The sequence below is a fragment of the Spermophilus citellus genome (genome assembly GCF_964194105.1).
Source record: "Spermophilus citellus genome assembly, chromosome: 10".
NCBI classification, from domain to species: Eukaryota; Metazoa; Chordata; class Mammalia; order Rodentia; family Sciuridae; genus Spermophilus; species Spermophilus citellus.
Window position 1 is genome coordinate 130,156,018 of NC_138197.1, and position 18,579 is coordinate 130,174,596.

At 44.1% G+C, this 18,579-nt stretch overlaps 1 protein-coding gene across 1 annotated transcript in view; it reads left to right on the forward strand.

The window, feature by feature from the left end:
- The window catches only part of ACO2 (aconitase 2), a 47,147-nt gene that overhangs the window by 15,998 nt on the left and 12,570 nt on the right, over nt 1-18,579 (forward strand). The window contains exons 2-4 of the mRNA XM_081310504.1: nt 7,446-7,582; nt 12,845-13,103; nt 16,971-17,063. Coding sequence (XP_081166630.1) covers nt 7,446-7,582; nt 12,845-13,103; nt 16,971-17,063 — 489 coding nt within the window. The remainder of the gene's footprint in view (nt 1-7,445; nt 7,583-12,844; nt 13,104-16,970; nt 17,064-18,579) is intronic.

Consider the following 18,579-nt stretch of genomic DNA (forward strand, 5'->3'; position numbering starts at 1 on the left):
GAATGTCAGAAAGAGATAAGTGGGCATATATGATAGGAACCTCTGATGGGGCTGGGAGTCAGGGAAGAAGAGTTCCCTGAGAATGTGAAGTGTGTTTGAAGTTTGAAGGATCAACTGAAGTTACCTAAACAAAAACAAAGGGCAGACTGGGAATGGCAGTAGACAGAGAACATTCCAAACAGAAGAATTAGCTAGCATTTGCAAAGCCCCTGTGGCAGGTCCCTTTAGAATTTTTACTGGCCAAGGAAGTTCATCATGTTTGATGCCCTGAGAAAGGCAGTTTCTGAATTATGTAGAGATCAAATAAATAAATGAGATCTCACTACAAGGACTCCATAAACAGAAGGGATTTCAGAGGGATGGGAGGTTTTCCCAAAGCAGTCTTTCACATTCTTACCTGTAAAAGTAGGATAATGAAAGTTTTTAGAATGACTTATCCAACATTAGAAGGAGGACAGGTAACTGTGGAGCAGCTGGAATACATTAGAAGGGGGTAAGGAGCCGAGCTCAGTGGCACATGCCTATAAATCCCAGTGACTGGGGAGGCTAAGGCAAGAGGATTACAAGTTTGAGGCCAGCTTCAGCAATTTAGCAAGACCTTCAGCAACTTAACAAGACCTTGTCTGAAAATTAAAAAATAAAAGAGCTGGGGATATAGCTCAGTGGTAGATTGCCTCTGGATTTAGCCCCTAGTACTTATCAAACAAAACAAAACCACTGGGATATGGATTAGTGGTAAAATACCTATGGGGTATGTTGACTCCCCAGTACCAAAGAAACCCCCAAAAGTGTGTGTGTAGGGGGGTGTTCTGGAATGCCAAAGATGCCAAAGGCTGGGCTGGAGCTGGGGCTCAGTGGCAGAGCACTTGCCTACCATGTGAGGTGCTAGGTTCGATCCTTAGCACCACATAAAAAAGTAAATAAATAAAATAAAAGCATGCTGACAATCTATAACTATCAAAAAAAAAAGATGCCAAAGGCCCAGGTGAGTTAGGCCTTAAGCTGTGTTTGTAATCAGAAAAATCTGAGTCCTGCTTCTGGAAGTGTCCAGAGAAAAGAAACACTGAAATTGATGTGTGTATTCACTGTAGTGAAACTAAGGCATGGGAGATGAAATGACCTGCCCAGGGTCCCAGTAGGTAAGTGGTGGAGCTGGGTTGGGCATTTGGATTGTGAGCACTTGGACTGAACTGAGTTCTGGGAAAAAGAGAACAGTGGGAGGGAAGAGGAACTGGCTCTGAATCTAGAGGTGGCAGAATCCAGTAGATATGGCCCATCCAGAAAGGGACAGACATGAGCTTGCTTTCACTTCACCACTAGTAGGTATATCACTTCTGACTTAACTCAGTGACTTTCATTTTCTACATGCGTGTGTAAGGCAGGAATAGCAATTACCTTACACGGTTGGGAGTGGGAATTCAGAATGGACACAGAAAGTGCTTGGCACAGAGCAGATGCTTAATAAGTAATTGTGTTTGTTTTTATTCTGAGTGGAGGTATAGCACCCCGTTTTTGTTTTTGTTCTTAGAGAGAGAGAGAATTTTTTAATGTTTGTTTTTTAGTTTTCGGCGGACACAACATCTTTCTTTGTACATGGTGCTGAGGATCGAACCCGGGCCACACGCATGCCAGGCGAGCGCACTACCACTTAAGCCACATCCCCAGCCCACACCCCATCTTTTTTATATATATGAGAGAGATGTGGTCTGTAAATGGATGTTACATGGTGTGCTTGTCTTTCAAGCCAATCTAAGGGATAAGCATATTAATATGTGTAAATTCTTCCCAGCTTACACGTGACATTTCATGCACTTAAAACCTCTTTCAATGTTGCTCTGAAGCATGGAGCAAGGCTGAGATTTTACCTTGTATAGGGTGAAAAGCTGGGGTCCCGGAAGTGTTAATTGCCTGAATTTTCACAGCTTAGTTAATAACATCTTTTGATATATATATATATATATTTTTTTTTTTTTTTCTGGGATTAGTAGATTAGCCTGAGTATTGATTCTGTAGAACATTTGACAAAATCAGTCAGGTTGTCCCTAACAAAAGAGAGAAGCAAGGACAGAACAATAAATGGCTCAGTTGGGTGGCTATTGCAGTCCTTTGAACACCTGGCTCCAAGAAGTGTTGATATTGGATCAGCCTGGGCCTGACCAAATGTCTGCACTGGGAAGCCTAAGCAGGATGGGTCACATTTACGATAAGACCAGGACGGACAACCTGGGCATCATGTTTACTGTGTGTGCCTGACACACTGAGAGGACGTGGGGTGATTGCCAGGAGTAATGTAGACACAGGGATGGATGAGGATGTTAAATCAGTATTAGGGTCAAGTTCTGCATCCAGGTTCAGAAAACCAAATCCACAAGTAAGTATGGCTCAGGAGCAGTTGATGAAGATGGCATCAGGGTATATGGAGGTCAGTGGGAGTGTAGTTGTAAGGTGAGCTATTCTAAGAAGGCTGATTAGAGCAGCAGAGAGCCTGCAGCATGGAATGGGATCAGGCTATTGCAGAATTTGAAAATATGTTACATAGAGACATAGTTGGAAAACCTCAGGTATGCCCTTGGCCTAGAGAAGAGATTTAGGGCTGGGCATGGTGGTGCAAGCCTATAATTCCAACAACTCCAGAGGTTGAGATAGGAGGATCACCCCTTAAAATTGCCAGCTTCCGCAATTTTAGTGAGTCTCTAAGCAACTTAATGAGAACCTGTCCAGAAATAAAAAGGGCTGGGGATGTTCCTCACTGGTTAAGTTCCCTTGGGTTCAATCTCTGGTACTATGAAGAAAAAAAAATTAGGGAGAAAAACAGGGTAGATAGCTAGTAGGTCTCCAGATATCTGGAGGATGCCACCCCTGGAAAAAGTCATTGACCTTAGCGGGATCTCAGATTTTTTTTTTTTTAAGAGTTATTGCAGCATTCTTTTTTTATTATTTTTTAATATCTTTATTTATTTATTTATTATTTTTTTAATATTTATTTTTCAGTTTTCGGCGGACACAACATCTTTGTATGTGGTGCTGAGAATCCAACCTGGGCCGCACGCATGCCAGGCGAGCGCGCTACCGCTTGAGCCACATCCCCAGCCCTATTTATTTTTTATGTGGTGCTGAGGATTGAACCCAGGGCCTTGCACGTGCTAGACAAATACTCACTACTGCTGAGCCACAACCCCAGCCCTGGGATCTCAGATTTATTTATATATATATATATATGTATGTATTCATATTTATATTTATACATTTTTAAGATATATATATTTTAAGTTGTAGATGATCACAATATTTTTTTTAAGAGAGAGAGAGAGAGAGAGAGAATTTTAATATTTATTTTTCAGTTTTCGGCGGACACAACATCTTTGTTTGTGGTGCTGAGGATCGAACCCGGGCTGCACACATGCCAGGCGAGCGCGTTACCGCTTGAGCCACATCTCCAGCCCCTGGACACAATATTTTATTTATGTGGTGCTTTGGGTCAAACTTAGTGCCTCATGCATGTGAGGCAAACGCTCAACCACTGAGCTACAACCCCAATCCCAGATCATATATTTTTAACAGATTTCAGGGGTTCTGATGCATCTGAGGTCATGGATCCCTTCTCCTGAGGAAGTTGCGATGACTGGTCCCAGAAACCTAAACTGAAGAGCCAGCTGTGCAGGGACTCAGAGTGGCTGAATGTGAAGGAGAATGCTCTGAAATCTTTCAGAAAATAGACTTTGCTATTGGTGTGGGATGAACTCCTGGCATGGGGTTGTCCAGACTTAAGAATAGATAGGAACTTTTACCAAGAAAATGACCTAACAAACATTCAACTTGTACAGGCTTCCTAAAAACTCTTTTCATCCTTACTAATGTATAATAAGACTGAGTCCCATGTAATTTTAATTAAAATTAATTAAACTTAAATAACAGTAATAATCTTTTTCTTAGCATCACTTACCACATTTCATGCATTGCTAGTGCGAATCTGGAGCTTGGACAGTGCTAGCTGCTCTGAATGCATTTTTTTATAGGGTGGGAAAGCATAGCATCATGGTTGAGGATTGGCATGTCGATGATTCCCTTTGTCATTAACACTATGAAGTTTAACTCCATTTTGGGGAGAGGTTAGGGAGTTAAGTGATGTGCTGGAGTCAACAGATAGTGAAGATGAGTTCTGTCCCACTTGCTCTGGGGTAGCCCTGGTGTCAAGTATCTTCCATGAAAGCCTCAGTTTCTTCCTTGGGAAAATGGAGTCATCACAGGAGTAACTACACTGGATGACTGTGAAGATTAGATAATGTGATATGTGCCAGGTGCTTAGCACAGTGTTCTCATACATCATAGGCACCCAATACATGTTCTATCTTTACCCATAAGTTGTTTCTGTATCAGCATATTTTTTTTTTTATGGTGTTGGGAATTGAACCCAGGGTTCCATACATGCTAGGCAAGCATTTTACCACTGAGCTACAATCCCAGCGTATTATTTTATCTTTCTTTCCAATCAGCATTAATATTTTTTTCTTTTGGTACTGAGGATTGAACCCAGGGGCACTTTACTACAGAGCTACATGCCCAGCTCTTTTTATTTTGAGATTGGCTTACACTAAATTACTGAGGGTCTCCCTAAATTGCTGAGACTGGCCTTAAATTTGTGATCCTCCTCTCAGCCTTCCCAGTTGCTGGCATTACAGGCGCATACCACCATGCCCAGCTCATTCTGCATTATTTCTTTTTATTTATTTATTTCCTATCTTTCTATCTGTTGGTGCATTATAGTTGTATATAATGATGGAATTTATTGTTATATATTTGTATGAATTTGTTGTTACCTTTTTAAAATTCCATTTATTTATTTATTTTTATGTGGTGCTGAGGATCAAACCCAGGGCCTCACACATGCTAAGTGAGCGCTCTACCAGTGAGTCACAACCCCAGCCCCTAAGTGACATAATTTTATTTTTCTTTGTGACTGAATAAAATTCCATATTTTCTTTATCCATTCATCTATTGACGGATACTTAGGCTGGTTCCATAGTTTGGCTGTTGTGAATTGTGCCTCTGTAAACATGGGTGTGCATGTTTAATTCCTCAGGATAAATACTGAGAAATCATATTGTTGGTTTATGTATTTCTACATCTAGTCTTTGAGGAGCATCCATTATTGCCAATCAGCATTATTTCTTTCTCTCTTTTTTTTTAAATTTCTATTTTTTTTTTTTTTTTTTTTTTAGGTGAACACAATGTCTTTATTTTATTTGTATGTGGTGCTGAGGATTGAACCCAGTGCCTCGTATGTGCTAGGAGAGTACTTTACCACTTGAGCTACAACCCCAGCCCAATCAGCATTATTTCTTAAGCCTATTTTTTGGTATTAGGATGTAGTCCATACTGGTTCTTTGCTGTTGGGAATTGGGACTTTACCTTTTCCTAGTACTATAACTAGGATTGCAGTTTATGGTTTTACTTACCAGGTCAGACACTAGGTATTGTTGCACTCCTTTTTGTTTCTAAGGAAACTGATGGGGCAGTTAATTTGCAAAAAATTGATAGGTCTATATACAGACATTGAAAAGCTGTCTGAGTTAAATTAATAAATGTAAAGAGCAAGTTGTGGAACAGCTTTTTGTGTCTTGTTTGCATGCAGAACACTGAGGGAGCTGTGTATGTGCTCATCAGTATACAAGGGTAATAAGAATAGAAACTGTTCATGTAATCTCTCCTGATCCTCCTAGTTGCCAGGAAGTGAGTGCTGAGATTAAATTGTCCAAGATCACTCAGGCAGTGAGTAGTAGCTCGGGTCTGGCCAGTGCCCTCCCCTTGCAGTAGGTTTTTCCTGGGGTTGCGGGGGTGGTGATAGCTGCTGCTGATGTGCATTGCCTCTCCCTGTGCTTGGGCAGTGTTGAAGGTCCTCGATGTGTCATTGATGTGCCCTTCACACCTACCCTGTGAGGTAGATAGTGGGGCCCTGCAGATGGATCCAAGCTGTACCCTGGAGAGGTCATTCCTGCAGCTATTAAGTGAGGCTGGATGATGGGTGGTTGGGGTACAGTTTCATAGTGTGACCTGTTCTCACCCCAACATGACCTGCACAGAGGTGGCAACTATAGGCCTATGTTGGGTTCTGATGGTGAGGTTGGCAGGTTTGGATTTAAATATCCAGTGGCATAAAGAAGAAAGCCTGGGGCAGCACCTTCCACTTTGCCCCTTCCCTTCCCCAGGGAATAGCCCAAAACTGGATCATTCTCCTTTCCCATTGTCATTCCTTTGGATTCATTTATTATTCTCTGGTCACAAGGTTGTTGCCCACAATTTAAAAATCAACTAGCACACATCTCATCCTAATAATCACTTACCTACTGCATAGCACATAGGCAGAAGCTATTCTTTTTGTGACCCTGTCACAAAGCCACACAGCATGGTTGTCACATTGTATTCCTTAGAAGTCAGTTAGGAAGCTGGGCATGGCACATACTTCAACCCCAGCGATTTCAACTGAGGCAGGAGGATTGCATGTTCCAGGCCAATCTGGGCAACTTGGTGAGGCTGTATCTTAAAATGAAAACAAAAACAAAAACACTAAATAACAAAAAGGACTGGGATGTAGCTTAGTGGTAGAGCACTCCTGGGATCAATCCCTAGCACTGCAAAAATAAAAAGGTCAATGAGGAAGTCTGCTGATATTCAGGGGGAGGGCATTTGGTACCAGCTTTTGAAGGGATGAGAAAATGTCAAGGGCTCACACAAAGACCTTTCCTCATTTATTCTTTCATCAAGTCAGCAAATATATGTGGTGTTTCTAGGTGGTAGTCAGGGTTGAGATAAATTATTAGATCAAGCTTGATCCCCACCTCAAGGAACTCAAGGTGTAGGTAGAACAGCTGCTGTGGTTTGGACAGTGCTTCACATCTGGGTGACAGCTCCACACATGGTCTCCTCTAAACTCCCTGCGTGGTCACTAGAGCTGGTTGTATCCTGTTCTTTAGCACCGAGACCATGGAAGATTTCCTTCATATGATTCAGTTTACATGGTAGAATCTGGCTTTGATCCCAGCCATTCGCTACAGATCTTTGTACTTTCTTTCTCTGCAGAGCAGACTGCTCTATTACTCTGCTTCAGGTGAAGAAGCCAAAGCTATGGTCATGGAAAACAAATCTTTGGTTTTTTTTGGTTCTAGGATTGAATCCAGAGGTGCTTTGCCACTGAGCTACATCTCCAGTTCTTTTTATTTTGAAACAGGGTCTCACTAAGTTGCTGAGTGTCTTGCTAAGTTGCTGAGGCTTTCCTTGAACTTGTTATCCTCCTGCCTCAGCCTCCCACATCACTGAGATTACAAGCAAGCACCATCTTGCCTGGCTACAAAACAGCTCTTGACACTTTAATTCCCCAACTTTTTCATTACATTACATGGACTCTCTTGAGAACTTTGCTGCTGATTGCTGTCATTTTTCTTTTGCAGAAAGCCCTGGGTGTGAGGCAATACCATGTGGCCTCAGTCCTGTGCCAACGGGCCAAGGTGGCTATGAGCCACTTTGAGCCCAACGAGTACATTCGTTATGACCTGCTAGAGAAGAACATTAACATTGTTCGCAAACGGTAAGTCTGTAGGTGGGAGCTCGCAGTGCTGTCTGCCCTTTTAGGCAAGTTAAGAAGATTGGTGAAAGATGGTTAGTGGCAGGATTAAGTATTTGGGATGTAAAGGTCCCTATGGAAGAGAGGCATTCTGAAACATTGGTGGAACTTCTGCCCTCTCTGCCAAAGAGGAACCTGTGTTATCCAGAAGCTTGGCAATCTGAGCTCTTAGGGAAAGACTGAGGTCTGCTTTGGTGCTGTGGCCCAAGTCTCCCAGTTGTTGAGGGCAGGCTGCTGAGCTTGGACCACACCTCTGGGAGCCATCAGGCTGGAGGTTCACCTATATTTCCTGTTTGGTGCAGAGGCCCCAAGGAGAGTTCCAGCTTGAGACCCAGAAGAAAACTCAGATGGGATCCTATGCCTGTCTTTCTCCTGGGCCTCTGTTCCTCATTTGGTGGGAGGGTGCGGCAGTCTTGGCTGGGCACAAGATCACGAGCCACTCACAGCTTTGTAGATTCAAACAGCAATTCTTTATTCCCGAACTCACACCGGCCCTGTACACACACGTTCTGGGGAAATCCAAGTTCTGCCGCACAATTCACGTCCCAAATACTTTCTCAATTCCACGAAAACTCAACGGGAACTCAGGCAGCAGGATACGCCTTATTCCCAGCAGCAATAACTTTAAACCTGGAACTGCCTTAAATCCAGATTGTCCTAAACCGGGAACGCCCTAAACCCAAATTATCCTAAACCGGGGTACTTCCTAAAACCTGCAGGATACACCCTAAACCTGGATCCACCCTCATCCTTGAGCAGGGTCACCTTTCTCAAACACACATGCAATGTCACAGCGAATTTCCAAGGCAAGTCCATTTAACATGGGGTACGCTGGCAAGGAAATTTCGATGCGTCATTCCTACTTGGCAATGGCCCTCAGCAGGAGGTCAGTCATCTTTGCCTGCTGTCCTGTGTGCCAGGTCCTGGGCTAGATGCTACCTCCAGAAGAGTGAATAAGGGACCCCAGGAGAATGAGTGGGAGCTAGCAATACACAGCACTGCCTTTGGAGGTTGATCAACTACAGACAGGGCTGTGCCCTTGCCTGTCTGGTGGCCTCTGCAATATTGATCCTGGTGACCCTGGGAGAGGACAGATTTGAGTGTACTTATTGTACAGCTGAGAAGGCTCAAATGGAGCTGCAACTCACCCAAGGCTGAACATACAGTCTCAGTCCCCACCCTATACCAACTGAGTCAGAACCTGCCATTAACAAGATCCTTGGGGAACTTTGTGATGTTAAAATATGAGAAGTGCTGGCCATTTTCCCAGCTGATTTTAAAATGCAATCAGAACCAAGAACCACTGTCCCCATCAACACAGGGCCTTGAACTGATCTCCAGGAAACAATATTTTATTTGTGAAGCTCAGAGGCCATAGCTCAGTAGGAAAGTGATGGATTTTCCTTTTATCTGCAAAACACTTCCACCTTGGTCTTCTCCATGTGTGGGAAGAGAGCTAGCACAAAAATGTGCTTTGAGATAACTTGACTACAGAATATTATTCGGCATTTAGTTTTTGCCTTAAACAATTAGCAACAACAAGTATACCCTTTAAGAAAAAAAAAGTGTGTGTTTGTGTATGGGACTCTTCCTCCACCCTGTGTCTGTGATGGTGGCGATATGATTCTTTAATATTTTTTAAGTTATACTTCGACACAATATCTTTGTTTTTTAAATTTATTTTTATGTGGTGTTGAGGATCGAACCCAGTTCCTCATATGTGTGAGGCAAACTCTCTGCCACTGAGCCACAACCCCAGCCCCTAGAGATCTGATTCTTTTCTTGGGAACTAGGTCTATCACCAAGAGGGACAGAGGGACATAGAGGAACCATTTTGTTTACCTTGGAACTGTGACAGTGAGCTGTCTTTAGGCTTTATCATTGACAAGATTTTTCATCTGTGTGTGTGTGTGTGTGTGTGTGATCAAACCCAGGATGCTCGACCACTGAGCTATATCCCGTCCTTTTCATTTTTTGAGACAAGATCTCAGTGAATTGTTGAGGATCTTGCTGAATTACCAAGGCAGCCGCACAAGGAACTTGAGATCCTGTCTCAGCCTCTGAGTCGCTGAGATTAATATGCACCACTAAGCCCTGTTATCACTTTTTCATACCACATCAGGCATTGCTTTAATTGTGTTGGATTCTTAAACCCATGTGCTGTTTTTTCTCTCCCTGAGTCCAGAAGAGGGGTCTGTGCATACAGTATTGCCACACCCAGTCTTGAAGATGCTTGCAGATGGGCCACTGTACAACAGGCTTGTGCTATTTTTATGCAAGGTTCCTGATGGCAGAACCCAGATTCTTAGCATCTTTGATTGATCTGTGGTTGCTGGAGAACCAGCACCTTGAAGAACTCTTAATTTCAAGGACTTAGGGGACTATGAGAGTGTGAAGCTGGGAATTAGGCTGTCAGAAGGAAGAGTCTCTGTTCCCAGCAAGTCATATTGGCAGTGCTGGTATTAATGACTGAACACTGTGTGAGGGGCCTGCTCTGTTTCCAAACATTGAATCTTAGTAGAAGTTAACGTGAAGAGCACAGACAGTAGCGCCGCTTTGCTGTGTTCTCTTAGTCTAAGTTTGCACTCATAGTTTTGAGACCCCACAGCAAGTCACTTCATCTCTCTGTCCCTCAGTTTCCCCATCTGTGTTCTGGGCCAGAGATGCAACTCAGTGTAGAGTGCTTACCTAGCATGCATGAGGCTCTGGATTTAATCCTCTGTGTTGCAAAAACAATACAAAACACTAGACCTCATCTGTGTCATGAGGACAAAATGAGTTATATACAAGAAAATGTCTGGGCCCCGTGCAGGGGCATTTGCCTGTAATCCCATTGGAACACGAGTTTGATGCAAGCCTCAGCAATTTAGCAAAATCCTCAGCAATTTAATGAGACCCTACCTTAAAATAAAAAATGAAAAGATCTGGGGGTATAGTTCAGTGATCAAGCACCCCTGAGTTAATCCCTAGTATCAAAAAAAAAAAAAAAAGATTAGGAAATGCAGAGCCAAAAGTAAGTGCTCTGATAACATTAATCTGTAGTGACAGAAAGCAGATGAGTGGTAAATTGAGAATGGAATGGGAGGGAATTTTTGTTTTTTTATTTTATATTTATTTTTTAGCTTTAGATGGACACAATATCTATTTTATTTTTACATGGTGCTGAAGATCGAACCCAGTGCCTCACACATGCCAGGCGAGCTCGCTACTACTTGAGCCATATCCCCAGCCCCAAATTTTTGTTTTTTTAACATTTATTTTTTATTTGTAGGTTTACACAATACCTTTATTTTATGTGGTGCTGAGGATTGAACCCAGTGCCTCACACATGCTAGGCAAGTGCTGTACCTCTGAGCCACAACCCAGCCCAGATGGGAGGGATTATTATCATAGGTCAAGAGAAAACCTTTAAGGGGGAGGTGGAGATGGTCAATGTCTTGATTGTGGTGATTGTTTCACAGGTATAAATTGTCAAAACTGAATCAAATTGTATACTTTTAAAAACTATAAATATTCTATTTAATTTTTTTTGCAGGGCTAGGGATTAAAGCCAAGACCTTGAGCATGCTAATCAAGTACTCTATCACTGAGCCACGACCCCAACCCCAAATCATTTACTTTAAAAAAAAAAATCTTGTAGTTGTAAATGGACAGATTGCCTTTATTTTATTTGTTTATTTTATGTAGTGCTAAGAATCAAACCCAGTTCTTCCAACATGCTAGGCAAGCACTCTGCCATCGAACTACAGCCCAAGCCCTCCCCCCTCCTTTTTTTTTTTTTTTTTTTTAGCTGTTCTAGGGATTGAATTTAGGGTTGTTACATGATAGGCAAATACTCTACCTCTGAGCTATATCCCTAGCCCTTTTTATTTTAAGACAGGATCTTGCTAAATTGTCCAGCTTGCCTTGAACTTGGGATCCTCCTGCCTTACCCTCCAAGTAGCTGGAATTACAGGTGTGTGCCATCACACCCATCTTCAAATTGTATACTATTAATGTACACAGTTCATTATATGTCAATTATTTCTAAATTAAACTGTTTAAAAACAAAGGAAGTGCTATATTAAGTGCTATTCCTTCCAGTCAAGCCCTACACTTTGGAGGCAGGCTGGATGGACTGCTGGAGAAAGATAGTAATTTATTCACTTCAATGGTAGGTTTATTAACACGGTCACCTCTAAACCCAGAGCTTCTGACTCCCAGTGGACAGTTTTTCCCTTGACCTCAAACAGTAGTGTGGCTTGTGGCTATGAGTAGAACTTAGCTGCTTCCTAGGAAGGCTCAAGTTTGGCCTAAGCTTCCAGAATGGTGGGAGGCAGAGTGTGAATCCACTGGGCGACTGCCCTGTTGTGTGACAGCAGCAGGGCATTCTCAGGGAGCTTGAGGGTGGGCAGTGGAGCGCTGACCTGCACAGACCTGAGTCTAGTGGGGTGGGAGGCTGGCAATGAGGAGGCAGTTGAGTCCTTGTAGATGCTGCACCCCACAAGGGGTGGGTTTGGACTGACATTTTAATAAGGAAGGGAGGGTGAAACAGCCAGGGAAATGGGTGTTAACAAAAAAGGACCACCAAGAGGCTGGAGTGGTGACTGGTTTCTGTACTGAGAGCTGAGAGCTGCAAGCCACACTTCTCAGTGGAGTGAGTGAGCGCAGCTAATGGGGGAAGCTTTAGCATATGAGGGAGCCAGTCATCCAGCATATGAATTGCAGCCTGGTAGCTGGCAGTTGTGGCAGATTCAGGGAGGGGGACGTTTGTATGATCCCATGTCTTACTGGGGCTGAGGGCAGGGGAGAGGGCAGAGAGAAAAATAGACTTAGGCTATGAACTTGAGCTCTTAACATCTCTCTCCTGAGTCTGTTTCTTTTTGGTTGTTTTATTAAATAACAAGAATATCATGAACATTAAACAATTATATGTACTTGATAGTATTTATTAGATAATAGTGATTAATATGGTAGGAAAAACAAATGTCCATTGAAAACAATCAACACTGTCATTCTTATGATGTCACTTACTCATCAAGTAATTTTGGAGCATGCAATGAGCGGCAGATGCTGTACCATAGGGAACAGGAGCAATTTGTCTCCGTTGAGTGGAACTTCACGTCCTGGGCACAGTCACCCCTCTGCCTGCCCACTGTTAGGTTGCCACTTGCACTGAAAAGGAGAGGCTGTGGATGGGCAAGGGGTTGTACAGCTGATACCTACCACCCTTTCCCTTCTCCTCAGGTTGAACCGGCCCCTGACCCTCTCAGAGAAGATTGTATATGGACACCTAGATGACCCGGCCAACCAGGAGATTGAGCGAGGCAAGACATACCTGCGGTTACGGCCTGATCGTGTGGCTATGCAGGATGCCACAGCCCAGATGGCCATGCTGCAGTTCATCAGCAGTGGGCTTCCCAAGGTGGCTGTGCCATCCACAATCCACTGTGACCATCTGATCGAGGCCCAGGTTGGGGGTGAGAAAGACCTGCGCCGGGCTAAGGTGAGGCCCAAAGTAGCATGGGGGGCATCTAAGGTGTGTAACGTGGGGGTGAGAGGAAGAGCTCTCATCCTGGGGCCAGTGGGGGCACCGGGTCTAAGTTCTGTTTGGGGGACCTACCACTGAGTCCCTTTAACATTTTTATTTATTTATTAGCTTTACCACTGAGCTACATCCTCATCCCTTTTTTATTTTTTGAGACAAACTCTCATAAGGTTATTAAGGGTCTTACTAAGTTGCTGAGACTAGTCTTGAACTTGCAGTCCTCCTGCCTTATCATCTTAAATAGATGAGATGATAGGCATGCACCGCCATGTCTGGCATTTTGTTTTGTTTTGTTTTTTGAGACAGTGCTAAGTTGCCCAAGTTGGACTTGAATTTGCTATCTTCCTGCTTCAGCCTCCCAAGTAGGTGGGATCATAGGTGTGTGCCACTGTGCCCTACTAACCACCTCCAAGTTCTCATGAACTCTTTGGTTTAGTCTGGTTTTGCTTTTTTTTTTTTTTTTTTCCCTAGTTCTGGAGATAGAACCCAGGGCCTTGGGCATGGTCAACAAGCATTGTACCACTTACACCCCTAGATCTAAACTTTTTAAACTTTTTTTTTCCTGCTGTTTCCTAATACTGGAAATACCATTTGGTCATTGAAAATGTTAGAAAATACAGAGAATGCCTAGAGAAAAGAAAGATCATCCTTGATCTTACCACATTAGTGGCCCTTTTGGATTAGAAAAGTGCTGCCGACTCCTCATGATGTCTCATACTGGTGTATGGGCGGGGCAGTCACATTTCCCTTTCTGTTCAAGCAGTGAGGGGCTCATTTTGTCCACATCACACATGTGCTCTCTGCCCCCTCCTCTGGCCCTCTGAGGGCAGTGACCATTGGCTATCAGGGAGGTAGGCAATGGTCACTGTTTGTAACAGCACCATATAGTTGGGTCCTGTAACCACACGAGGGCGTGCTTGGGCTAAAACTGATCTCAACTCCAGCTCCAGTGCTGTCTCATGCAGATTAACCTCCTTAGGGCCCTTTCTTCTCTTGAGTTTTGCCTAACTAGACAAAAGTGGCCATGTGCCAAACAGAAGAGATTTCTCCCTGAACTCCCCACCTTGTGAAACCTAACCCTGCTCCTTCTCTGAGGAGCCTCTGGGGCCTGTGTGTGCACTACTGTGGCAGCACTGGGCCTCCTGCTGCTAGCTCTGGGCCTTCCCAGTCTCTGCTTCCTACAGTGGGAGTGGCGCCCCTCAGGGAGGCCATTGGCAGGAGCTGAATGCTGGCAGGGCTCCAGCAGCTAGCAGAAAGTGGGGCATGTGATTGAAAGTGCTCTGGCTTCCAGGGTCAGCACAGCTCAGAGCCTCTCAGACCCATGGGAAACACTTGGGGCAGCCTTCCCATTTGAGTCCTTTCTCCCTACCCTTTCCTACCCACTTGTGTCCTGGTCGCACTGTGCCTTTTTCCACTTGTCAGAAGAGGTGGTCACATTCCATGACTTTTTGCAGGATAAGAACTGCTCAAGGGCAGGGGCCTGGGACCTCTTCAGCCCAGAGGACAACTGTCCATAGCAGGGCCTTACTGTATGGAGATACTCCTTCCCTTGCTTTGTGGGTTCAGAATCTACTTGCTGGAGATGAGACTCCCAGAGTGATAGGATGTCAGAGCTCATTTCTTTGTTTATTCAACAAATATTTATTGAAGAGTCAGCATGTCAGATGCTATGCTAGGTGCTGGGGTTCATTGTGAACATGACAGACAAGGCCCAGCCTACATGATCTTGGGTCAGTAGAAAGATGGAGAGTGCTGAACAATCACAGAAATCATAATTGCATGTTTGGATATGTGTTAGGAAGGGAAAATGCAGGACTCTGAGATTATTAAAAAGAAGCCCTAATTTGCCAGAAGTGGTGGTACATGCCTATAATCTCAGTAGCTCTGGAGACTGAGGCAGGAGGATTTTAAGATTGAAGCCAGCAAAATGCTCAACATCGCTAGCAGTCAGAGAAATGCAAATCAAAACCACCCTAAGATACCATCTCACTCCAGTAAGATTGGCAGCCATTAAGAAGTCCAACAACAACAAGTGCTGGCGAGGATGCGGGGAAATGGGTACACTTGTTCATTGTTGGTGGGACTGCAAAATGGTGCAGCCAATTTGGAAAGCAGTATGGAGATTTCTTGGAAAGCTGGGAATGGAACCACCATTTGACCCAGCTATTCCCCTTCTCGGTCTATTCCCTAAAGACCTAACAAGAGCATGCTACAGGGACACTGCTATATCGATGTTCATAGCAGCACAATTCACGATAGCAAGATTGTGGAACCAACCTAGAAGCCCTTCAATAGATGAATGGATTAAAAAAATGTGGCATTTATACACAATGGAGTATTACTCTGCAATAAGAAATGACAAAATCATAGAATTTGGAGGGAAATGGATGGCATTAGAGCAGATTATGCTAAGTGAAGCTAGCCAATCCTTAAAAAACAAATGTCAAATGTCTTCTTTGATATAAGGGGAGTAACCAAGGACAGGGTAGAGACGAAGAACTGGAGAAGAAGAATAACATTAAACAGGGATGATAGGCGGGAGGGAAAGTGAGAGTTAAGGGAAATTGCATGGAATTGGAAGGTAAGCCTCAGGGTTATACACAATTACATATAAGAGGAAAGGAGGAGTAGGAGAAAAATTATATAAGTGGAAGAAACGATTTATAGTAGAGGGGATGGAGAGAGAGAAGGGGAGGGGAGGGGAGGGGAGGGGAGGGGTGAGGGGACAGTGGAGAATGGGATAGACAGCAGAATACATCAGTCACTAGAAAGGCAATTTGTAAATCAATGGAAATGTAACTGATGTGACACAGCAATCTGTATACGGGGTAAAAATGGGAGTTCATAACCCACTTGAATCAATCTGTGAAATATGGTATATTAAGAACTATGTAATGTTTTGAACAACCAACAATAAAATAATAAAAAAAAAAAGTTTGAAGCCAGCTTTAGCAACTTAGTGAGACCCTGTCTCAAAAAATAAATAAATAAAAATAAGAAGAGCTAGGAATGTAGTTCAGTGGTTAAACACCCCTGGGTTCAGTCCCTGATACCAGCTAGGTGCTCTCAGATTGAGTCTCATGCCCTCCTCCTCAGAAAGGGCAGCTTTATTTTTTGATAGGATGTTTCTCTCAGGCTCTGTGCTTGGGTGGTCCTGTTTTTAAGCCCTGGCTCCTGTTTAACCCTATGGTCTCCCATAAGTTATTTCACCTGTAAAGTGGACTTGATGACGATCTCTCCCTCCTTCAGGTGGGTAGTGAGGATGTATATAGCATGATGCCATTTCTGTAGGAGGCATTCATTCAGTAAATGTCAGCTGGGGTTACAGATGAGCATCCGAGACTCACATGGGGAAGCAACATCCACATGAGCCACAGTGGAGCAGGGAGGTCCATGTGATCCCAGTACCTCCCTGCATCTTTAGCAGCCTGTCCTGTGTGGTATATTCCTTCAGTGTTGGCCTTGGCTGGGCACTTGAGTGCCAGAGGGACCGGTGGCAATTTTTTAGTCAGTTATTTTTACAAATGAGGAAACTGAGACCCAGGGCAGGTAGGGACTTGTTCCAGAGCCACAACCCCAGCCAGCTGTCATAGAACTGAAGCTGTCTCTGCTCCCTTGCCTTTTTCCTGGGCCTGCCAGCTAAGACTGTGGGCCAACAGCCAAACCCTTCTGAAATTACTTTCAGAAGGTCTCCAAGAAAGGGCCTGTCTTCACAGTGCCAGCTTCTCAGTACCATGGGGAGGGGTGGAGTGAGGAGAGCATGGCAGAGGTCTTGTAGATGCAAACGGTGTTATTAATGCTCTGGTTATTGATTTGTCTTAATAGGACATAAACCAGGAAGTGTATAATTTCCTGGCAACTGCTGGTGCCAAGTATGGTGTGGGCTTCTGGAGGCCTGGATCTGGAATCATTCACCAGGTAAAGCAGTGCCCAGCCTGTCTCTGCAAGGGGCCCAAGCCCAGGCTGCACAGAGGTAACCAGAGAACACCTTCCTGATCTCCAGAGGCTGGGGACTCGAGGCCCAAGAGAGCCAAGGGGGAGCAGGAGGATGTTTCACTCATCTCTCAGGTTCTTCTTCCTATTTGTAAATTAATTTTCATGTCAACTTACACACTCTCCATGTGAAGTAGTCCCTCCTAACCTCCCAGATACCTCACTTATATTTTTTGGTGGTGGTACTGCCAGTAGCAGGGATTGAACTCCTGGCCTTAAGTATATTAGGCAAGTGTTCTACCATTTAGTGAGCTACAGCCTCACCCTGGTAACCCATGTTTTAAAGTTGACCTATTTCTTTCTACCCAAGTGTTAAGCTTAGTGTTTTGAAGATACTAACTCAGTTCACTGCTCACCATGACCCTATGAAGTAAGGGGTATTACTGTCCACACCTTGCAGATGAGGAAAATAAGTCAGAGAGGTTAATATACTTGTCCAGGGAACCTTTCTGGCTAATGATGGAACCTGGATTTGTAGCAGGTTGTCTGGCCCACAGCAAGGGCTCTGCACCACCATGCTGCTCTGCTGCCTCTGTCACCCAGGAGCCCTTCCCACCCATGCAGACAGCTACTCTGATTCCATTTGGTCCTTTTATGTGATTCTTTACAACAGAGGTACCATAGGCCATTGGCCACGTTGACAAGGGACTCTTCTATGTCCATGCATGTTCCCTGGTAATATGCTTCACTTCCTTCAGGAGTTATTGTTGAGGACACTGGCTTGATATGTGTGTGTCCGTTTATTATCATTTCATATGTATGAAACCTGCCCTATCCCTTTCCAAGGTGACCCTTCTCCCACCTCCATCCCAGGCCTTCCTGCGAGTAGCTGTCAGGCTTTCATCTGACCCCATCTGGGCCTCTGGCTCTGCTCCACTCTGAAACCAGAGCAAATAGCAGATCACTGCTCTGTACTTTCAGAACTTCGCCCTTGGTAGGACAGAGCTGTGAGATGACAGGTATACCATCCTTCAGGGGCCAGATAGCCTCTCTCTGCAGAAGGACAGGGAGGCAGATGGATTATGAAAAGCACCCCAATCTAAATATCCCTCATTTCACCTGTACAAAGATCCAGACCTTATTGGCAGCTTCTAATCCAAATTTTGGGGCTGTCAGTGATAGTTGTTCACCCCTGCCTTTGGCTACCTACTCAGTGTTCAGCCTAATGGATTTATTCCTTGATAGAGAATGTTCCCAAGTGTTCATCTAGCTGGGTGTGGTGGCATATACCTGTAATCCCAGTGATTTGGAAGGCTGAGGCAGAAGGATCACAAGTTCAAGGCCAGCCTCAGCAATTTAGCAAGGTCCTGAGCAACTTAGTGAGGTCCTGTCTCAAAAAATAAATTTAAAAAAAGGACTGGGATATGGCTTAGTGGTAAAGTGCTCCTGGGTTCAAATCTCAGTACCAAAAAAAAAAAAGTGTTCATCCAAACCAAGCCCC